At 33.0% G+C, this 25,620-nt stretch overlaps 1 protein-coding gene across 3 annotated transcripts in view; it reads left to right on the top strand.

The window, feature by feature from the left end:
- LOC113070821 (colorectal mutant cancer protein) overlaps window positions 1-25,620 on the top strand; it is a 90,929-nt gene that overhangs the window by 34,589 nt on the left and 30,720 nt on the right. For all 3 annotated transcript variants that reach the window (XM_026244255.1, XM_026244251.1, XM_026244260.1), the window contains 3 exons: window positions 12,964-13,077; window positions 20,334-20,476; window positions 23,513-23,661. In XM_026244255.1, coding sequence (XP_026100040.1) covers window positions 12,964-13,077; window positions 20,334-20,476; window positions 23,513-23,661 — 406 coding nt within the window. The remainder of the gene's footprint in view (window positions 1-12,963; window positions 13,078-20,333; window positions 20,477-23,512; window positions 23,662-25,620) is intronic.

Raw genomic sequence — 25,620 nt, forward strand, 5'->3', positions numbered from 1 at the left:
ACTTAAGCTATTTTATTTCAGTAGTTGCCAAAACAACATTTATCATTTTCGTTTATTTATTAAGTTTAAAGTTTTAATTCAATATTTATTTTGTTTTAGTAAAGAAATTCTATTTTAATATTATATAAGTGGAAATATATTCCAAAAAACTGAATCAGACATTTCTTATTTTCCTTAATTTTTTTAAAAGTTTATTATTATTATTATTATTATTATTATTATTATTATTTATACCAAATAAATGGAAACTTATTCAATGATTCAGTAATGTCATTCATTTTATCACCATCTTAACAGTCCGATAAACCGAACCACAGAGAATTTATAAACCTGTTCATTTTCTAATGGCTGCGCTTCATTTTTTGGAATAATTGGAGCTGAGAAAGGGCCACACACTTGATCTGTTTTTCCTGATTGTAGATTGAGTTTAGCTTAATAACAGTGATTCTCTGCTTCCTTTTCATCCGGATGCTCTTTTCTGTGTCCGTTTCTGTCTCTCTCAGCCTCAAGCCTCTTCTATTTATAACATTAAAGGCTGATGGTGTGTGTGTGTGTGTGTATAGAGTGAAGTGTGTTGAGTGTGTGTGACGCTGAGGCCTCAGAGCGAGTGTGTACAGAGATAATTCACCTTTCACAGACCATTAAGCTGGAAAACGAACGTGTGAGCACCTCAAGTACCTTCACCCCCTTCAGTCCAAACAAACGCTGTATATACACCACAGCCGCAGCTCATAAAAGCTCCTCTGAAGACAAAGCGCTCTTTATTCAGTGCTGGAGAGAGAGAGAAATGGACTTTTGCACCTCAGGTTTCATAGGGGACTAGTGTTTTTGTTTCCTACCAGGAGAAAGAGCTTGTTTTGCTGTAATAGTTAGACATAAAAGATGTTCAAGTTTGGACGCTGTTGAGGACAAACCTATTGTGATGCGGCAAGTTTGATTGTGCAGATTGCAAATGGATAAAGAGAAGCATTTTCTCGTGTGTTCAGTTTATTATGTGTAGGAGTATTATGAGTTTTGTATTTATATTCTGTATCACACTAGTAAATGTGCGTTTTCCTTGAATATCTGCACAATGAGATATTGATTTTAAATAGCTGTTACTAAATCAATCAGCATTTAGAACAAATTGGGTGGATAATTGATTCTGAAATCAAAGTAATCGATTCTTGAGTAAATCAGCCGTTTGAACGAATCAGTTGAATGAATGACTCAGTGACTCACTCATTACATGTTTCAGTTTCGTATTAAAAGTATAATTTCTAAATTAATTTGCCATTTAAATTATTGACTCATCTATCAGCTGTTTTACCTATACGGTTTTATTTTCATATTTAAAGTATCAGTTCTAAATGAATCAGTTGTTTGAACAAATCAGTTGACTCAGTGACTTACTCATTAACCCCTTAACTGTCACCCCGTCCCCCGTCTAATCTTGACAAACTATATATCGTTGGAATGGTCTAAGACACCCAAATATATATTTTACCAATGTTTTTTGTTAAAAATGATGTAGGAAAAGTAATAGATCAATCACATTTTAGAAATCATCAGAAGTTATATATCGCCTGAAAACTTAAAATTTCTAAATTCATCCTTTAAAAGCCATTTTAAAATCAATCATTGCATTACAATGTAAATGGTACATCAATATCATGTTAAAAAATGTTTTCAGTCATGAATTATAAAAATGTAGGTTTATATCATACACATTCAAGTCTATCTTCAAATACGTGAGTGACAGCTGTCACATTGGCGGTTTTAGTTTCAAACTTAAATTATTATTTATAAACAAATCAGTTGTTGAAACAAATCATTTAAATTAATAACTCTTTGAATTCACATATTGGTGATTTTATATTTAATATTTAAAGTATTGTTTGTAATTAAGTCATTTTGAAAGAAACTGCTGAATTAATGACTCGACACATTCGTGAAGTCGCCACCTATACTGTTTTATTTTCATATTTAAAGTATCAGTTCTAAATGAATCAGTTGTTTGAACAAATCAGTTGACTCAATGACTTACTCATAACCCCTTAACTGTCACCCCGTCCCGAATTCGGGACGCCTACGGTTACTTCACTATATTACAATCAAATCTAATCTAATCTTGACAAACTATATATCGTTGGAATGGTCTAAGAGTCCCAAATATATATATTTACCAATGATTTTTGTTAAAAATGTAGAAAAAGTTTTGACCTTCGTTTAAAAAAAGACTTCTTCGTTGTCTTTTTCTCAATCACATTTTAGAAATAATCAGAAGATATATATATCGACTGAAAACTTAAAAAGCTGTCACATTGGCGGTTTTAGTTTCATTCTTTAATTATTATTTATAAACAAATCAGTTGTTTAAACAAATCATTTAAATTAATGGCTCTTTGAATTCACATATTGGTGATTTTATTTTCACATTTAAAGTATCATTTCTAAATGAATCAGTTGAATGTATTACTCCTTGACTCATTCATTAAGTAGTTTCATAGTTAAAGTATAATTTCTAAACTAATCAGTTGAATGAATGACTCAGTCACTCTTTCATTAAGTAGTTTTATAGTTAAAGTACCATTTCTAAATGAATCAGTTGTTTAAATGAATTGATTGAATGCATTATTTCCTATACCCTCTGTTTGATGTGTTGAATGTGCAGATATATATGTCCAGCTACAAATGAGCTTCAGCATGTTTATTTATGACTCTGTGTTTTGCATTAATGGAGAAACCATTGCTGTCCGACTAAAAAATGCTTGGGAAACAAAAATCAGAAGTCGATCTGCAAAAAACGGCTCTGATAAATTTGGGTTGAAATGGCTTGGATCTTTGCTCTAGCTCTCGTTATATTTATCCAAAGCAAATCTAATTAGTTTCAGAGCTGAAGAATTGAATTGGAGATTGCACTCGTCTAATGACCAGAGAAACTGTGCTAGAACTCATTGTAACGGGTGAATGTTTGTGCTGTGATGGAAATGACCCTCTGTGCTGCCGTCATTGTTGTCCGAGGCGTTTTTTTCTGGAGTTTGACCGGTGGGGTGGAGATCCTCTTCCTGATGGGAATCTTCAGACAGTGTCTGATTGTTTGCGTCCTGCCGACATTCCACAGTTGGGAAGCGTGTGAACGTTCGTTCTGTGCCTCCTGAGTTTAAGTTCTTGTAGATGCCAACAAATTAAATACAGTTTACATTGATCTCTTTCTACCTTTTATCTGTTGTTTTGTTTCACATCATTTACTTTATGCTAATATGGGCCGTATGACAATATATATATATATATATTTTTTTTTACAAATTCTGTATATTTTTTCCCCCTAAATTCCATGTTTACTGTTACTCTTTAATGGTTTATTATTATTTTTTATTAAAAGTGTTGTCTAATCAATTAAATTCATAAAGGTCTAACATTTTAATAGTTTATTAAACATTTATAAATATTAGGGCCCAACAGAATATTTAGTTTTTTCCCCCAAAAAAATTTTGTATTTTTTTTTCTCTAATTATATGTATATATAGATATATATATATATATATATATATATATATATCTATATATATATATCTATATATAGATATATATATATATATATCTATATATATATATATCTATATATAGATATATATATATATATATATCTATATCTATATATATATCTATATCTATATATATATATGTATATATATATATCTATATCTATATCTATATATATATATATATATATATATATATATATATATATATATATTATTTTGTGTTTTATGTTCTCCCATAATTCTGTGTTTTCTGTTTACATTTTTCTGGATTCCATTTTAATAATTTAATTATATTTAAATAAAAAGTGTGTGCAATCAATTGAATTCATACACCTTTTACAATTTAATAATTAATTACAATTTTAACGGTAATGGGGCCCTATGAAATGTTTTATTTTTTCCCTCAAAATTCCAAGTTTGCTGTTTTTATTTTTCTGGACTCTTTTTAATTGTTTGAATAAAGTTTGATAATCAAAATGCATGTCTTATCAGTAGAATTAATAAAACTTTAACATTTTAATATATTTTTTTATTTAAAAAAATATGATTATTTTTGATTTTGACCCTATGATTTTTATTGATTTATTGAATTATTTTTTGTTTGCCAGATTTGGTAACATTCCTCACAATACTGTCAATTCCATTTGTATGACTAGATTCTGGTATTCTCTCCATGTTTTCCACATTGTGGTCATCATATACAGCTCTAACTAATTGAATTTAAATGTGCGCCCTGTTTGATTCCTGAAAGTCTTAAAATGACGTGCATGTGAAACTCACCGAACTGCACTTAAAACAAGATGACTTTATCATTGTTTTTCTCTCTCTCGAAAAAAAAACGTCTTTGATGTCTAACATATTGACCTCGTGTCACGACCTTTGACCTCTGCCTCAGCGTGAGTGTTTGAGATCTGAGAGATGTTAGTAGCTGCAGGAACTCCATCCTGAAAACTTCATTCCTGCAACAAACTGATGTTAAAAACACGCGACCCAATAAAGTGAATCGCCTGCAATCTGTCTCTAAACCAGTGTCTCCAAACTCGGTTAGTCTAGCTCCAGCTTGCCTCAACACAGTAAGAGCTTGATCAGCTGGTTCAGATGTTTAATTAGGGTTGCAGCTGAACTCTGCAGGACACAGTTTGGAGAGCCCTGCACTAAGCCATTCACATTTTTGCAATGCTTTGGAGGAAAGTTTGAGTGTCTGAATGAAAGTGAATCGTGCTCCAGTTATTGATGCTGCTGTTGTGAATGGCTCTTTATTGGGAAAAAAACGATTCTTTCAAAAGTCTTTCAATTTAAGGCTTTTAATTTCTGAGGAAGATTTGCACTTAGTGTGGAAATGCAATTAAGTTGTTTCCATGTTTTTTACAATTTGCAGTAAAAAATAAAAAAATAAATAATAATAATAATAAAATTCATATGCTCATGAAAGATCTCTTCTGCTCATATATTTGATTACAAAAATGCAGTTAGATAATATTTAATAATTTATTAAAGTTGTAATAATATTTTTTTTCCTAATTGCGTGTTTTCTGTTTACAATTTCTTGATTTCATTTTACTGGTTTAATTACATTTTAATTATCAAAAGGCACGTGTAATAAATTGAATTCATGAAACTTTAACAGTTTAATCATTTATAACAATGTTTTATTTCCACCCCCCAAAAATTTTGTGTTTCCTGTTTTATTTCTTTCTGGATTCCATTTTAATTGTTTTATTAAAGTTTAATTATCAATAAGCTTGTCTTATCAATTGATAATATGTTTTCTAGATTTTCAGCTTTATGATTTAAGGTTGCATTTCTTTGATCATAAATAGTTAAAACCAATATTATTGTGAAATATTATTAGAATTTCAAACATCTGTGTTAAAGTGTAATGTATTTCTGTGATGCTCCGCTGTATTTTCAGCATCATTCCTCCAGTCTTCAGTGTCACATGATCTTCAGAAATCAGAATAATATGATGATTTACTGCTCAAGAAACATGTCTGATTATTATCAATCAATCAATCAATCAATCACCTTTATTTATATAGCGCTTTAAACAAAATACATTGCATCAAAGCACTGAACAACATTCATTTGGAAAACAGTGTCTCAATAATGCAAAATGATAGTTAAAAGGCAGGTCATCTCTGTTCAGTTAAATAGTGTCTGTGCATTTATTTGCAATCAAGTCAACGATATCAATGTTGAAAACAGTCGTGCTGCTCAATAGGGCTGCACAATTAATCGAATTTGTAATCGCAATTACAATTACAGATGACACAATTATGTAATCGTTTAAAGGCACAATTACACACAAAAAAAGTTCACTTACATCATTCTGTGTACAAGATAACATATGTTGTTGTTCTCTCTACAGATTATCTTAAGGGTTATTTTCCCAATTGTTTGAATTTCTTTGTTTTAATATAACATAATACCATGCATATATTTACTTTGGTTTGGTTTCTCAGAAAAAATAAATAAATAAAATAATAATAATAATAATTATGTATATATATATGATATTTGAGGCTTAAAAAAAAGTTTTTCAGGAAGAGTGTTTTCCGCTGGTTTATTTTGATATAACAATATGGCATGCAGTGGCTTCAAACAATGGCATAAAGCTATTAAAAAAATTATTAAATCTAAATTGTGCTAATCGTAATATATAATCGCAATTACAATTTCAAGGGAATAATCGACAATTATGATTTTTGTCATAATCGTGCAGCCCTACTGCTCAATATTGGAAACCGTCATGCATTTTTCACAGATGAACGAAGTTTAAAAGAACAGCATTTATTTGAAACCGAAATGATGTGTAACATTATAAGTGAGTGTCACATTGTACTTTAAATAAACCCATATCTCTGGACTACTAGTGTACACACACTTATAAGACCGCCACACACACACAGACACACACACACACACACACACACACAGAGAGATGATCCCTCCCTATCCTGACAGGAAGGAAAGGCCAGTGTAAACGGCTAAAGGAAGCTGTTATAATATTCACATGTGAACGAACCAAGGTTAGAACCGCAGAAGATGATGAGCGTTTCGTTTGGAGTTTAGCAGCAGCGACAGAGACGACATATCAGTGACAGTCAAAGGTGAGTGTGTGTGTGTGTGTGTGGCAGAAATGATTCCCAGCATTCCTGTCAAGCAGCACAGGCTCCTCTGACGTGTTGTCAGGCAGTTGGGTAAATTAGCTTTGTGTGTGTGCGTGTGTGTGTGTGTGTGTGTGTGTGTGTGTGTGTGTGCTTTGTGATAAAACACACCGGCTCCTTCTCGTCGTGATCCAGAGCTCGACTGAACTGCTTCCTGACAGACGTTTCAGAGGGGCTGTTTTTATTATGTAACCGCTTGTTAGTCATTCCCAAATTTAATGCATTATGTAATATCTCATACTGGCATGCTGGGACGTGTGTGTGTGTGTGTTGCAGTGTCTCTGTTTAGTGCTGTTTCAGTCATTCATCACCATCTGTATTTACATCTGTATCACCTACACTACCGTTCGAAATTTTGTTGTCATTTGTTGTTCATCAAGGATGCACTAGACATTCATAATGTAACAAAAGAGTATTTCTATTTCAAATAAACGCTGTTCTTTTGAACTTTTTGTTCAACTGTGAATCCTAAAAAAAATGCATCGCAGTTTCCAGTAAAATATTGAGCAGCACGGCTGTGTTCAACATTGATAATAATCAGAAATGTTTCTTGAGCAGTAAATCATCATATTTTCATGATTTCTGAAGATCATGTGACACTGAAGACTGGAGGAATGATGCTGAAAATACAGCGGAGCATCACAGAAATACATTACACTTCAACACACATTCACACAGAAAACATTGGAATAGTATTTAATAAATGCAGCCTTGATAAGCAGAAGATCTTTTTGTTATGATCTGAACTCAACTTAAACCGTGTGTGTGTCAGCGTTTCTAAGTGTTTGTAAAGAGCTGAGTGAGATATTGAGTCTCAGACCTGCTTTCACAGGCTTTAATGATCCGCTTCAGACGTAATGAAGTGAAACTGAACTTAATTAGAAACTGGAAAACCCGAGTCAGCACTGAGGACTGGATCGAGTACTGGTTTTGCTTCAGGACTAAGATTTGACACTGAAAAATACATTACGAAACCCATAACCTGTGTTTAATGTTTGCAGGATTGCATTAAAATAAACTTGTGTCTTTTTAAATATCGCAATAATAAATAGTTATAGAATAAAATCACTTAAGTGTTAAAATTTTTTTTAAATCCGACTGTAAATTTTGTCTGATTAATATCTAATATGATAAATTATTTTATGAAAAGAAATTTACATTTTTAAGATGTGCTTCGTTTTTGGAGCATAGTTTTGTTAATGCTCGTTAAACCGTTAAGTTTATTTCATTAAAAGAAACTAGTATTTGACAAACGCATTCTAAGTTTATGATATACAAAAGATTTTTGCCAACTTTCAGTCAAAATAATTGAGAATTTAAAATATACTATATACATTATAATTATTTTTCATTGAGTTTTAAAATTGCACTGTAGTGCATTGTATTTTATTTTTAAAGCATATTTTTGTTCATGCTTTATATCTATTAAGTGTATTTCATAAAAATAAACTAGTATTTGACCGACAAATTATACTTTAGTATATATTCAGTATTAGTAAATTTTACTAAAAATATTTGAGAATGGAGAATATTTGAAGGATTATTTAATCATTTTGTTCATGCTTTTATAACTTTTAAGTGTATTTCACAAAAATAAACTAGTGTTTGAGCGACACATCATATTTTTAGGATATAATCAATATTTTTGTTAAATGTCAGTTAAAATATTTGAAAATGAAAAATATTTTAATGATACAATTTATTGTTTTGTTTTTGCTTTACATCTATTTTTTCACATCTATGTTTATTTCACGAAAATAAACTCGTATTTGACCAACAAAATATTGTTAGGGCATACTTAATATTTTAGTTAAATTTCAATCTAAATATTTGAGAATGGAGATTATTTCAATGATATATTTCAATTGTTCATGCTTTACATTAAGTTAAGTTCATTTTATGAAAAAGTCAACTAAATTGTGTTTTTAGGATATATTTAATATTTTTGTTTAACTTCCATCAAAATATACGAAACCTTTTTTTTTTTACTTAAGTTATTTTACTTCTGGAAGTTAAACTTAATGAAAAAGAGAAATGTTGCTTTGGCATTTATAGCTGAAAGACATTATTTTGCATGTAAACCTGTTGTATGCTTTGGAGTCTGATGTGATCTAATGGTTAAAACCACCCTGAATGTTGCTGGTTTACATCCCTTCGGGGTCAGTAATAAAGATCCAGTTGTGTGTGATATATTCAGGCTTCTTCAGAATATCAATCTCACAGACTCCATTAAAGAGGAGCACGAGGAGACGTGGAGATCAGGCTGAGCACTCAGTGCTTTTAACCTAATTGTGACCCCAAGAGAAATGACACTGATGTACGGTCAGAACCGAGCGTTTCATCACGAGCGGCTCGTTAGTAGATTACAAACACCAGCGCGTCTGTGTGAATATTTAAATCAACTGGCCGACAGCATTTACATGAATTATCCAGCGATGGAGGTTTTATAAGCTGTTTATGAATCGCACATTTCATTCAGAGAGCGTATGATGTTTGAGTTTCTATTAAAAAACATCACCGTCTCCAAAGTCTCAAAAAGAGCTCATATATAGAGAATATATATATATATTCTAATGTAATTTAGTGATTATACCATTTGTGTAGTATTTGAAAATCAACTAATATTGTTTATATGGTTGTAATGAGTTAAAATATGTATTTTAAGTTCTTAATTTAATTTAGTAATTTTACTATTTGTTTACTAATATTTGAAAAAACTAATAATACTCTACTTGTATATTCTGTATTGTATGTATGTGTGTGTGTGTGTGTGTGTGTGTGTGTGTGTGTGTATATATATATATATATATATATATATATTCTTTATCTTTTTTTCTTAATTTAATTTAGTAATTTTAGAAGTTGTGTGGTATTTCAAAATCTGCTTAAATTCCATTTGCATATACAGCTGTATTGATTTTATATATATATATATATATATATATATATATATATATATATATATATATATATATATATATAAAATTAACTAGTTTTTGTGTTATATTAACTCTATTAATATTTACTTGTGTATGCAGTTCTAATGAATTAGATTTTTTTTTTATTAAGTTAGTTTAGATTTAGTATTTGTCATATATTTGAAAATGTAATAAAAATATACTATCTTTTTTATTCTTAATTTATTTTAGTTATTTAATTATTTAGACACATTGTTTTATTATTTAGTAATTATTATTATTATTATTATTACCTGTTTTATTAGTTGTGTATTACTTGAAAATTCACTATTTGACTTGCACATTGTATAGAATTAAAAGATCTAAAATTTGATTTGAAAATTCCTAAATATAATTTAAGAGCATATGCGGTTTGATTCTTTATTTGTAATTAACATCACCGTCTCCGAAGCTGCAGGATATTTGGACGTGATATTCTGAAGGTTCATGAGACGTGCTGTGGGCCGTAATGTCTTCAATTAGCCGTGATTGAACGACCCCCTCGTGCTGCATTTGCTCTCCAGCAGAGCGCCGGCCGTAACCCCATTAGATAATTGAAGCGTGGTTGGTTTCACAGATTTATTTTAGTATGGTTTTCAAATTGCCTTTCAAGGCCTTTGACTCTTTAACATGATGAAGTCTCTCCAGATGACTTTGACACGTTTCCCATACGACCTTTATTTACGTCTGAGGTCATGTTGGCCTTTTTGACAATGTTATGAGACTGAAACAAAACTGCTTTATGAAATTTTTTTTTTCTTTTCTAAATGAAATGAACATGCAGCTGTATTAAATTTAAGAAGAGCAAAATTTGATGTTTATAACTGACAACGAAGGAAAATATCAAATTCAGTATCTCAGAAAATTAGAATATTGTGAAAAGATTCAATATTGAAGACACCTGGTGCCACACTCTAATCAGCTGATTAACTCAAGACACCTGCAAAGGCCTTTTAAAATGGTCTCTCAGTCTAGTTCTGTAGGATACACAATCATGGGGAAGACCGCTGACCTGACAGTTGTCCAAAAGACGACCATTGGCACCTTGCACAAGGAGGGCAAGACACAAAAGAGCATTGCAAAAGAGGCTGGCTGTTTATAGAGCTCTTGGTCCAAGCACATTAATAGAGAGGAGAAGGGAACGTCTGTTACTATTTGTGTAGTATTTGACAATCTAATATTCTAATGGTGTATTAAATTCTTCATTTAATTTAATAAACTCAGAGTTTTAATGATCTTATAATATTCTGCATGTACATGCTGCTGTAATGAATACAGTTTTTTTACTTAATTCATTTAGTTTAGTATTTGTTTGTGTGTGTGTGTGTGTGTGTGTGTAGTATTTGAAGATCTAATAATATTTACTCATATAGGCAGTTGTATTTAATTTTATTATTTTAATTCTTATAGTTAATTAATTTGATTTATTTAAAATGTAGAATTTGTGTACTATTTGGAAATCTACTAATATTCTACTTGTACAGTTTATGCAACTGTGTTGATTTCTTTCCTTTTTTTAAGTTAACCATTTAGTAAGCGTAGTATTTGTTTTATATTTGGAAGAAATCTGTGCTGCTATCTCTGGTCTTAATTGTGCATAACGATTTAAATTGTAACAAATATTTATATAATAAAATATACAAAATATTGATAAATAATTGTAAATATTCCAAGTTAAATGCACATTATACGTGCATCTATTAACACAGTTATTTGCACTCACAGTTTTCCTTTCATTCATTCACTATTATCGCAATCATTTTAATATTTCGCGTTAAGCTATGGGAATGAAAATGGGAAATGTTGCATTGGCGATAAGCTGAAGGTTATATATATATTTTTAGTTTTTTTTTTTTTTTTTAGTTTTGGCTAACTATAATAAAATCAGGGTTGTTATTGTTAAGTAAAACTAAAAACATAAAAATAATTTGAGTCCACTGAGTTTGTCAAAATAGATGTAGTTATTTTTGTGGTGTATGTAGTTTGTAAGGACTCCAGTTCTTGTCCATCAGCCGTTATAACAGAGGTCAGAGGTCAGTTTCTAATTGCCTGAGTGATGTTTGCTCTCGTCTTCACTGCTGTTCTCTCACTAGATGTGAAGCAAAGCTGTGCAAACTTCAAAAATTGTAAATCAACATCACAAATGTTGCCTACCTCATGCGTTTCGTACTTGTACATGGAATTAATAATTTGCATGCTAGCTGAAGTCTTGCAAATTTGTTGGTAGTGACTGTTGTTGTTTTACTGTAAGATGGTCATAATTTTAAAGTATATGGGGAAAATATAGTCATAAATAAACTGTTTTAGTCTGAGCTGAAAACTTTCACTGTATCACACACACACACACACTGAATGCAGTCTTTTCATGCCAGGCACTGGTGTGTAAAAGTATTTCTCAGAGAGGTTGTGTGTGGGTGTGTGTGTGTGTGTGTTTGTATGTGTTCGGCTGGTTCTTATAAACTCTCAGGATCTTATTCTCAGGATTTTATTTCTTTCTCTCTGCTGAGATGTGAAATGGGTTTGTGCAGACATCACAGATCCACTGTTGATTTCATGAGGTTTAGCAGCTGATTCCAGTAGAAGAGAGAGAGAGTGTGTGTGTGTGTGTGTGTGTGTGTTGTGTGTTTACACTGCAAACAACATTGTACACAAAAAACAAACCAAAAAATATATATATTTTTTTCTGATCTGTTGAAAAAACTGTTCTCTCTCAGATGTTTTTTTTTTTTTTAAAGAAATTAATACCTTTTATTCTTCGGGGAGGCATTAAAGTGTCAGTGAAGACATTTATAATGTAACAAAAAATGTTTATTTCAAATAAAGGCTGTACTTGAACTGTCTATGAATCTGTGAATCCTGTAAATTAAAATGTACCACAGTTTCCACAAAAATATTGACCAGCACATCTGTGTTCAACATTGATTATAATCAGAAATGTTTCTTGAGCAGTAAATCATGATATTTTCATGATTTCTGAAGATCATGTGACACTGAAGACTGGAGGAATGATGCTGAAAATACAGCGGAGCATCACAGAAATACATTACACTTTAACACAGATTCACACAGAAAACAGATGTTTGAAATAGAAATAATATTTAACAATTTTACTGTATTTGTGAACAAATAAATGCAGCCTTGGTGAGAAGAGACGAAAACATTCAAAAATCATAATTCTTCCAGACTTTTGAACAGTAGATGTTTATATAAAGTCCGAGCTCACTAGAGAAACACACTGTGCAGGTTGTGATTATTTATTTAATTTTTTTCCCGTGCTGTAATGTTTGTGTGTGTGTGTGTGTGTGTGTGCAGCTGCATCTGGCTGCGCTGGCGTCTCTGAAGGGTGACGTGGTGGAGCTGAACCAGCGTCTGCTGCAGACCGAGAGAGAGAGAGACACGCTGGAGAAGAGACTGGCCAAAGCACAGGTCACTACTCACACACACACACACACACACCGCTGTCAGATCCTGGCACACAACATGTTTACACACAACAAACCTGCACGCCGTCTCTGCAGTGCATCCACTCCATTCCTCATCCGGTTAATTGAAAACCAGCATCCATCCATAAAACAGAATCAACCGATGCACTTTCATGATGCTGTTCCTGGTCTCACTGTGAACGATTCATCAGTGCATGTAATTAAACGGAGAAAATCTGTTTCCATTTGTAATCTACTTGCTCTTTTAAATGACTTTTTTGTTGACATCACTTCAGCCACAAACTGAGGTTTGTGAGTTGATGAATAGCTAATAATTAATAAAATCATGAAAATGTACAATAAATATGCATAAATCATTTTAAAATAGCAACAACCGTAATAAAAACACTTTCTAAAAAGACACTAAAAATATGTTATTAAGTGACCATTTAGCAACATTACATAACTATGGACATGCAAATGTGTTGTGAAATTATGGAAATATATATATTTTATATACATATATGAACAGTAGATGTGTATATGTATGTAGTTTGAATGAATGAGAAACTTTTTTTTAAAAAAATGGTGTTTTTTTGTCATTTTTATGTTTTATAAATTATGCATAGTTTCTAAATGTTTATATATACTCTTTATACATTTTTATTTCAGATTTAGTTTATCTAAGTTATATATATAATCACTTTTCACTATGCAATAATTTCCTGATGAATAAACATCTTACTGTTTTTTCTTATATAGATATATTTGCGTTAATGAATCATTCACAATAAGACCAGTAACATGCATTAAACTCAAGCCCTGTTTTCAGTGAACTTGATGTCCTGCATGTCATCGCTGCTCTTTAACTTGTAAATGTCATCAGTTTTCCATCACATGAGAGTTTCACAGTTTCCCGTCATTAGTGTCACGTCTGCGTGGGTTTGATTACTAATTAATCAGTCATCTCTGGTTATCACTCAAATTTTGAGAGTCCGTCTGACAATTTTAATACAGCTGATATTAATCATTAATCGTGTCTCGCAGCTCTTTGATGCTCTTTATCTGCAGTTTTATTTTTACTTGAAGGCTCGTCTGTTGATGCATTATAAATAATGTATATATATTATATATATATATATATATATATATATATATATATATATATATATATTGCAATTATAATTATAATGTAATAATTTCAATATCATTTAAAGTGAATTTTGAAATGGAATGTAATCGTGAATATCCTCCCGTTTGCCGTTTTTAAATGTTTGTTCAAAGTTTAGTAGAAGTTAAACTAAAGTTAGGTTATACTACATACTTTATTTAAAAATAAGTAAATGTAAATGTATACATATTTAAATATGCATTTATAATTAAATAATAAATACAATAATATTTAAAATATTACATGTGTTATATCATATTAATGTATAATATGTATAATTTAATTTTAATAATTATTTCAAGGTATAAATCCGAAATTATATCAATCATGACAGTCTTTGCCATTGATAATTTTCCCATATTTTCAGATCATATTTTCAGATCAAGTGAATTTAGAAATATCATGTACATTACTATGTTTTATGGAATTTAAGTTGCAATTGTTTTATTATTTGAAATAAAAACGTGTGCATAATTTTTTTTTTACAGCACATTTCCAAGATTCCGATAGTTTCAGTTTCGCTTTAAATTAGTTTAGGCTTAGCAATTATAATAAATGTTGTTTATAGTAAATGGCACTGTCATTTGTTTACTTAGATTTCTCAAGCCTGTTCTTTTCTGAATACCATTATATTTGAAAAATTTGTTGTAGTGTGAAGAAAGCTAAAAAATGTTTTATAATGTTTGTAAATATTTCATTTTATTTTTCTGTATTTGAAATTATTTTAAAATGTGATTCATACATTTTGCATTGTTTTTTATTCTCTCCACAAAACACAATTTTGACCTGGTGCGACTTATTTTATGGAAGCGTTTATTTTAGAGGTCAACTAGTTTTGCCGATTAATCGGTACCGATAACCGGTTGACAATCATAAAAAATCCATGCCGATAGTTTTTCTTCAGCTGGAGCAGCTGAGAAGGGTTATGATTGTTTTCATACAGTATCCATTGTAAAAATTATCAATTGATTAATCTGTTATCAGCCAGTGTCAACCAATCTAGTTATCATTATAGGTAAAACCCACTATCATTCGACTTCTAGTTCATTCATTCATTCTTTGCCAATGATAAGTTCTGTTTAATATTTATTGAAATTGTATTATGTATATGCAGTATTATAATTATTTTGACCCTCTGTTCTCTAGTTATCAGCCATCATTAAGATTCCCATATCAGTCGATCTGGTAAAAAATAGTAAAAAAAAAAAAAAAAAACTACTGAATACAACGTTTTGGCTGTATTTGTATTGTTCATGAAGGAATAGCTGAGACTCAAAAATGTGAAAGGAACAACCCTGAAAGATGCCATAAAGGGGCGAGACAGCCCCAGGCACATGCCTCAGTCTTGACCTTTGACTTTGACCTTTGACCTGCAGCCTATTTCAGAAAGTGCTGTTAAGAGGTTCCATTCTCTTTGTGTTCATTACACTCTTGTGTCTTTCCCTCCATGTGTTTTCCCATAAAACAACACTTTTCATCAAGCAGTCCCACACATCCCGAATTCTCTCCTGAAACAAAGCGCCTATTGTTGCCAGCATGAATTACTGTTGAATCACAGCCATAAACATCAGTCGGCATCCAGAAATGAGCACAGCGAATCATGGGTGCGCTGAGTATTCGTGACACATCTGCTTAATGAAAAGACCCAAGCGAAAAGTGAAAACACATGTTGTAAAGCTGATAGTCGCATTGAGATCTTCAGTTACATTTGAAGCCTCCATTCTTTGCCTTTTGTCTAGTTCACGAGTTCACCCTTACATCTAATCTGAAGGCAAATAGTAGGCATATTTTGGCGTGCTGTCCTGGGGGAGGGGTCCGGGCCCGGAGCATAGCCCGAACCCAAATAACTCCCCCTATCCCAATTTGGGATAAATAGATTAGAAGTGAGGAGTTGGGGTGGAGGAGGGTTGCCGAAAAACTGTCGTGGGACAGGAGGTAGGAAGACTGGATATATATACGCGTGCGTGCTATAAGATGATTAGCTAAACGAGATGCACCTGTACCAAATTGGATGATTATCTGATCGTGCTTCTCCCGAACTTTGTTAATAAAACCACATTTCTGGTTCAAAAACTAGTGAGTTTGCTGTATAACATCTGCATATATAGCATCTCCAAAGAAACTGAGCTTCATTAATGATGAGAAACACATGTAAGAGCCTCAACTCACCCTTGACTCATATGGATTTTCATTTTATCATATGTGTGAAAATTTTTAACCCAATGACTTGATACTCTATAAAGCACAGCACCTACTGTACATAAAAAAAAAAAATTGTTTAAATTAACTATATGAGAAAAAAATAACCCTAATAAGAACATTCACATCAGTCTGGAGAAAAGCACAAGACATTTCAATGGCCCCACTATAAACAGGGCTATTCTTTATTATGGAACAACCATGCTTTTAAGATAGGGAGGAAAACAGTGTATTGGAAGGCCTTAAAACAATTTATGATTTATATAGACAGAGGGCACATTCATTTCAGGAACTAAAAAACAGGTTCAAATTATTGGATAAAGGGGATTTCTGGAACTATATGCAATTAAACGGTAAAATAACATCAGTGGGTTAAAAGCCTGCAGGAGAAGAAAGTGTCTTATTAGGATTTATCTTGAAACTCTCAAACTCTGTACAAACCTCATCTTTTTTTATAGGATTGCTGCTAACAGTCTATATAGGAGAAGTGACAATTTAAGAATAGTATGGGAGAAAGACTTGGTGGTAAATTTGAGGAGGGTATATTGTATACTGTAGCTTCTGTCAATACTACTAGATGTCATAAACTAGGTAGTGCTTCTTTCTGAAGTCCACTATCATCTCCACTGTTTCGAGCGTGTTGAGCTCCAGGGTTGTTAAGCCAGCTGCTCAACCTCCTGTCTGTAAGCAGACTCATCTCCGTTATGTGAGGCTGATAGTGTCACCTGCAAATTTCAGGAGCTTGACAGGGGGCTCTTTTACAGTGCATTCGTTTGTATACAGGGAGAAGCAATGGTCAAAGCACACACCCCTGGGGGGCACCAGTGCTGATTGTGAGTGTCTTGGATGTGAGTTTCCCCAGCCTCACTAGCTGGTGCCTGTCTGTCAGGAAACTGGTGATCCACTGACAGATGGAGGTGAGGGTAGAGCTAGATCCTAACAAGATCCTTGCATTATTCCAAGGTCTGTTGAGGTGTTGCAGAATATGATGCAGTCCCATGTTAACTTCATAATCCACAGACCTGTGTGCTCTGTACATAAACAGAAGAGGATCAAACAAGGGTCCAACACCAGTCTGTCTAACAATCATTTTGTGATTGTGTCACAAGTTTAGTGACGATTCTCTCCAGCCTATCCATGATCAGAAGAGTTTACGCGTCACATTTTGGTAACGGTACAGTTCACTTGGAACCTCAACCGAGGTGTTATTAAAAGAAAGTACCAGGTACTGTACCCAGTGGATACCATGCCATACCAAGCAGTGGAAAAGCGCCATTTTAGACAGGCGGGCGAAACACCATCTGTGCCTGAAGCTTTTCTAGACTTCTCGTCTTCTGAAGACCTGGTTCACATTCTCTACACAGACCTCAAGCGTAGGTTGAAATATTTTTTTTAAGAGTAGCGTTTTTAGCCACTCTGATCTCCTTTGTCAGTCTTTTTCTGGCCTGGTTCTATAAGATTTTATCCCCACTTCTGTAAACATCCTCTTTGGCATAACAATGCTGTTTGAGTTTCCCAGTAAACCACAGTTTATCACTACTGAATGATAAAATAACTGGTGGGGATGCACATATCCTCACAGAAACTGATGTATGAAGTAACAGTCATTGTGAGCTCATCCAGATTTCCAAAACAATCCAGTCAGTGCAGTCGAAGCAGACTTGTATATCCCGCTCTGTTTCATTAGTCCATCTTTTAACAGTCCTTAATTCAGGTGTAACATATTTTATATACAAACATAGATCAGAGAGCCCCAAAGCTGCTCTTGGGACAGAGTGATATGCATCTTTTATTATGGTCCGATATATTACTGTCTCAGTGTAACATGCTTCACAGGAGAGATTTTGCTTTGTTAAAATCCCCAAGAATGATTAATAGAGAGTCCTGGGTACTGTTGCTCCAATTCAGTTGTTAGTTAAGCCAGCTCACACACACATCTGAAGGAATGTACACTTTGGGAAAATGAACATGTAAACTCCCACGGCGAAGTGGAAAGGTTTACAGTTTAAGTGTGTCACGCTATGAATAATTCTACGTGGTAAAAATATGGCTTCCAAGAGATCAGTATCTGTGATTGGCTCCAAAAATCCTTATTGGAGCACCCTTTCTGTTTACAGACTTCATAACATTTCCATATATCTCAAGGTGTGAAGCAATACTTATTTACAGGCGGAGCAAGATACTCCATTGCTTCGTCTTTATATGTTTTCAATGCAGAAGACAAACCAATGAGCCGCTGGCCCTGTAAGATTACAGGACATGTCTTGGCAAGGATTTCTATATTTGGCTTTGTTTTCTTGTTTTCGTATTTGCTGAAGGTAATGATCAAAAAGTAGCTTGACTAGTAATGTGCAGCCATTGTACATAATCGACCAATCGTGGGATCTACGGTCAAAAGTATGCAACTATGCAAATACGGGAACATAGTAGATTTGTTCATTGGGCTTGAAGCGGCGCTTAGCGGTTGGAGATTTTAGGCAACATGGAAACCCTGGTCAGGACGTGCCCTTTAAAAATGGCACGCATGGTCCCCCTATGCATGATGGCCCAAAGTATCGGCCCCAAAGTGTGTTGGCCCACCAGGAAAATGCCCTGTATACCAGATGGCCCTGGTGTGTGTGTGTGTGTGTGTGTGTGTGTGTGTGTGTGTGTGTTCCTGTCGCGTCTGTGCTTCATGAATAGCCTCATTGTGTGCTAATTGTTGCTGTGGTTAGCTGTGTAGTGTGTGTTTAACGGGTTATTGTCTGTCCTCGTTTGGACTGAGTGATCGAGTGTGTTGTGTTTTCACACAGACTCTGTAACTCCAGCCAGGAGAACATGCCATTCCTCTCAGATCACTGCAGGAAGGGCGCGTAACGCTCGTTTCGGCCAGAAGACGGGATCTAATCCCCCCTTACGGTAGATCTGGGTTTTCAGAGCTGCTAAACTCAGATTCATTTATTCTGGATCAATCAGTTTGATGGACGGAGTGGAACCCGGTTTTATTTACTTTATTTTTTTAATTGGTATCTTACAGACGACAAACTTACATTCTATTCCAGTTCACTCACAGAAACACAAGTGGTGCTTCACTCATTAAACACATTTCTGTATGGAAGCTTCCCAAGTCATAATAATGAGATACAAATTCATAATCAAAATTACGAGATAAAGGTAAAAATAATTAGCTATTTATATCATGATTTAACTTTTTTGTCAATTTCGACTCGTAATTTTAAATAATAAATTTTAATATATAACATGTATGTGTATATGTATTAATGTAAACATAATCATTTGTGTGTGTGATTTCGACTGTCATGATTTAAAAAACTATTTTGTTTGATTTTTTTCAATTTCAGTTTATCCGAGACAAAGTATCTTAAATAAAAATTACCAAAACACAACAAAATTACTAAAACCTTAAATTTTAAAGAAATAGAAAACATATTTATTTATCAGAAACTATAATAGTATATCAATGATACTAAAATAACACTCGTTCAACTGTTTTTTTTGTGTGTTGTTCAGACATTTTTACAGTAATACAATACAAATGTACTTGAGTACAAATGTACACAACTGCATAAATCCACGTCGTTTTAGAAGTTGCACAGATTTTGATATTGTTTAATCTGATATTAGTAATGAGTAAGTGTGTGTTTGACGATTTCTCTCACGCAAACTGTGTGTGTGTTTCTGCAGGTGTTGTGCATGTCTCTTGAGAGAGTTGCATCTCTCACCATGTGTGTGTGTGTTTGTGTGCATGAGGTGAGTGATTGTGTGTGTGTGTGTGTGTGTTCACAGCATGTGTTGTGTTTGTTTGTCTCACCTTGCAGTTTTCCTCAGTGTAACTCTGCATTATTAATCCCAGTCCCGCTGTGTGTGTTTGTGTGTGTGTGTATGTGCAGTGTGAGCAGTCTCATCTGCTGCGGGAGCATGAGGAGGTTCAGGAGAGGACGACGCTGCGCTATGAGGAGCGAATCACAGAGCTGCACAGCATCATCGCCGAACTCAACAAGAAGATAGACCTGCTGCAGGGAGCCACCATCAGGTCTCACACACACACACTCTCACACACCTCATGCATGCACACATCAAAACACACACCACATGCATGCACACATCAAAACACACACCACATGCATGCACACATCAAAACACACACCACATGCATGCACAGATGAAGCTGACTTGAGCAGAATCTCTGTCTGTAATAAATACTGTTATTGTTAAAACAAAGCACAATATTCAGTCCTGCTCATCCAGTCATTAGTTCTTCATCATTGGTGCTCGTTTGAGTAGGCTGGGAAAATATAAACACATTTCTTTTCTAGTCGACACAGCTGGACATTTGTTCCTAACAGAGTTCGCCAACATACACACACACACACACACACACACACACACACACACACACACACACACACACACACACACAGAAACACACACACATTAATAAAAATACAGACACAAACATGATTTAAACCATATGCTCCACACAATCGCTCAGAGAACATTTACATGTATGCATTTAGCAGATGCTGTTATCCAAAGCTGCTTACAGTTCAGGAACTTAAGCATGCACATTTACAGTATGTGTGTGTGTGTGTGTGTGAGAGAGAGTGTGTTGAGGGGCAAAACAGGTTTAATTTAAAGGCGCTGAAACAAATACTAACCTAATGTGTGAATAGTTTACAACTGAGAGAGTTGTAGAAAGAGAGTTAAGAAAGAAAATGTATTTCATTGTGATACAAAATAATGATGACATAAAGGTCAATATAAAATAAAAATATGGAAATAGTGTCATAATAATGCAAATTAATAATAATAATGTAATGAAAATGTAATATTAATGCAAATGTAAAATTATCAATATAAATGAATAAAAATAATATCTTAAAATTAGTTATAATAATACTTATATAAAATACATATAAATGTAAAATTATGTAATGAAAATAATGCAAATATAAAATAAGTGTAAATCTAAATTAAATATTTTCTTGAAAATAATGCCATAATGCAAAACAATAAATGTAAAACAATAGTTATTAAAATGACAAAATGATGAAAATGTAAAATAGTATTGTCTTAATTTTTTATAATAATTTAAATGTAAAATATAAATGAAAATAGTAGTCATTAAAATAATGACAAAATAATCTATGTAGGCCGCTCACTAGGGCTTAGAGCAGAGCTTCTGTCCATGTCTCTATTCTCTGAACACCTTCCCTCTGAAGCCTCTTACTGTGATTTATAACTTTATAACTACTCGATGACCGATATCGGCTGCTTTAATGCTCCTTTAAATCTCCATCCAGATAAACGTTACTCAAGCGCGTCTCATCTTGTCATTTGGCCTGGAATCCCAGCAGGAGATGAGTGTGTCTTTTCATCATTTATCCTGAAGATATCTTGTTCCTCTTTCTAAACGAACTGCATGAATAAGAGCTCATGAATACCGAGTTGTGTGTGTTCTGTTTTCATGTGCATTCCGCTGCATGTAAATTAGATCAACTCCAGTGTTTAATTACAAACGCCTCATAAGTATGCAGCAGGTGGGGACATTTGCATCCTCGTTAGGGAAATTAGAATATGCCAAATGACTCCAGGTCTCTGTTGACTTTCATATTCATCCTTGAATTATAACGCTGTAATTTGATGCAGTTAACCTAGCTTGAGTTAAATGCAATATTAAAGGGGAAATTAGTTTCTAATTTTGTAGCTTTTTATTATCTAAAAAATAAACAGACACACGTGTAGCTATACACAAGATGTGTAAATGCAATAAAAATAAGGGAAAATTGTAGTGACTTTTATATCACAAATGGGAAAAAACAGACCTGCAAGATCAAAATTGCGAAATATAAAAGAAAAAAAGTGGGGAAATTGCAAGATATTACAAAAAAAAAATCTGAATTGCAAGAAAGTCAAAATTTGAAACAAGTAAAAATTAAACACCGAATTATGAAAACAGAGTGAGAATTGTGAGAAAAAAGTCATAAACTCAGAATTGCGTGAAAAAAGACAATTTCGAGACGAAAAGTCAGTATTGCGAGAAAAACGTCAGAATTGTGAGGGAAAAACTCATTCCGTGACATAAGCTCAGAATAGTGAGACATAAACTGCAAGAAAAAAGTTCAGAATTGCGACAAATGGTTAGAATCGTAAGATATAAACTCAGAATTGCGACAAAAAACGGTCAGAATCGCAAGATGTAAACTCAGAATTGCGACAAAAACGGTCAGAATCGCAAGATGTAAACTCAGAATTGCGACAAAAATGGTCCGAATCGCAAGATGTAAACTCAGAATTGCGACAAAAACGGTCAGAATCGTAAGATGAAAACTCTGAATTGCGACAAAAACGGTCAAAAAAATGTCAGCTCTGAATTCAGAGAATAAAGTCAGAATTGCTAGACAAACTCAGAAATGCGACAAAAACGGTCAGAATCGCAAGATGTAAACTCAGAATTGCGACAAAAACAGTCAGAATCGCAAGATGTAAACTCAGAATTGCGACAAAAATGGTCAGAATCGCAAGATGTAAACTCAGAATTGCGACAAAAACGGTCAGAATCGTAAGATGAAAACTCTGATTTGCAACAAAAATGGTCAAAAAAATGTCAACTCTGAATTCAGAGAATAAAGTCAGAATTGCTAGACAAACTCAGAAATGCGACAAAAACGGTCAGAATTGCAAGATGTAAACTCTGAATTCCAAGAATAAAGTCAGAAATTCGAGGTGTAAATTCAGAATTGCGACAAAAACTGTCCGAATTGCTAGAAAAACTCAGAATTGCAACAAAAACGGTCAGAATCCCAAGACGTAAACTATGAATTATGAAAAAATTGTCAGAATTGCAAGACGTCAATTCTGAATTCCGAGAAAAAAGTCAAAATTGTGAATTGTGACATATAAACTTAAAACTATGAGAAAAAATTATTTTAAATTATTTTTTTATTCTTTGGGGCAGTCAAGCTTCCATAGATTCATACTGAATCAAAATGACCGTATCAAAAGGACTTCTCCACACTTTCTGCCATGATTCTTCTCATCCATCATAACTGCTCTGTGTGTTTCTCAGGGAGGAAGATGAGTTTTCCGAGCTCCGCTCTGATCTAAGTCACAGCCAGCAGGAAGTTAACGAGGACGACCGGAGCGTCGATCAGGACCCCGACCAGGCGTCCATCTCACTGCCTGAAAACCAGTCCACACTGGTCACAGCAGACATGGGTGAGGAGCTGAACTGTTCAGTAGCACCCAGAAAACCTGATGGATTATTATATTTCCAAATCCAATCTCAGAAATGCAGACTGACAGACGGGAAACCTGAGGGAAATCTGAAAAATGTGATTTATGAAGGACTGGGCTTAATTGTTATAATAATGAACATGTAAAATAATAATGACATAATACAAATGTATAATAATAAATGTAAATATAAATAATATAATTCAATTAAAATCGTGTTTTTTTAAAATGGCATTGTAAATATAAAAAAATGCCGTCTTATAAATAATGTTAAAATAATGTAAATATAAATAGGTAAATAATTATATAAACTAAATTGTCATAAAAAAATGGCTAAGTAATATAAATGTAAAATAATTATGTCATGAAAAAATTTATCGATTATACAAATTTAAAATAATGTCATTAAAATCATTTCATAATGCAGATGTAAAATAAGAAATATAATTGTAAAATAATAATTTAATGAAAATAATCACAATGAAAATGTGAGAAATTCAATTTAAATGTGAAATAATACTTGTAAATATAAAACAAAACTTACAAAGTCTTACTTTTTTTTCTAATAATGCAAATGTAAAATAATGAATATAAATGTGAAATAAATATGAATGAAAATAATGTCAATTTAAATGTAAAATAATAGTGTGATGAAAATAATGTTATAATGCTAATGCACAATGTAAAAATATAATGCCATGAAAATAGCTTCATAATAATGCAAATGTAAATATTTCATGAAAATAATGTTACAATAAACATTAATTGTTTAATTGTTGAACATCATGCCTATTTTTGGAAACTACCATTTAAAAAAAATTACTTGATAACTAAGCAAATTTAAACTGCAAAATCTTCTATACTCTAATCCAAAAAAGTATGCATTTCTGTAATAAAAACGTGCATCTGTCATGGAAGGAATGTCGTAGTGGGCCTAAAAACAGGCTTCAGTATTGCTTATTTACAGCAGCAGTTGTGTTTACACACACAGACAGATCTCCAGTGTTTCTTCTAAGCAGCAGTGAAGTTCATTAGAGAGCAAATAAAAGCTTTTCCTGAAAGAGAGAAATCATCTTTGTGAGTGTGTATAGTCTTGGTTTATAATGACTCATTTTGCTGTGCGTAATCGTCGTCTTCGCTCTGCTTTCTTTATTTTTTTTCACTCGATCGAGCCGATACGCTCCACACAGAAGCTTTTAAAGCCCTCAGCAGTCAGGATGCTGGCATTGTACCTTCAGTGGCTGTGATTCACGCCGTCTAATAGCGCTTTTAACTAACGCCGTATTGTATAGACATTCCCAGCACGCATCAGTCCTGTCTGTGAAAGGAAATGACAGATTCAGATTCTATATGCTTTATTGGCATGATTAAAATAGCTTCGCATTACAAAAGTGTTAATAATGAAGCGGTTTTCAAATCACTGTTAGAGAAATTAAGCTTCTAATTAACAATTATACATTCAGACTTTTAGTATAATTTTTGATTTTATATTTTTTTTATTTTGTTATAATTTTAACTTAGGTTAAGTTTATTAATTGTTGTTTTCGTTTTTATAAATGGTTTTGTTTGTGAATTTTTTGTTTATTTAGCTTTAGTTACAGGTGCATCTAAATAAATTAGAATGTTGTGGAAAAGTTCATTTGTTTCAGTAATTCAACTCAAATTCTGAAACTGGTGTATTAAATAAATTAAATGCACGCACAGACTGTCATTTACTTCATACAGAACTAAACTTCAGAATAATGCCATCAAAGTGATGAATCTCTAATTTAAATGATCTTGGAGGTTCGATGTGAAGTGCTTCTGTTCATCCAATGTTTATCCCATGAACCCTTTTATGTTTCATGGTTAATGTATGACGACACATTCCAAGCAGTTGGGAACATTAATACAGCTGTGGATCAATAATCCGCTCATGTCAGCGATCATATTGATTCATAT

This window comes from Carassius auratus, chromosome 5 (assembly GCF_003368295.1).
Source record: "Carassius auratus strain Wakin chromosome 5, ASM336829v1, whole genome shotgun sequence".
NCBI classification, from domain to species: Eukaryota; Metazoa; Chordata; class Actinopteri; order Cypriniformes; family Cyprinidae; genus Carassius; species Carassius auratus.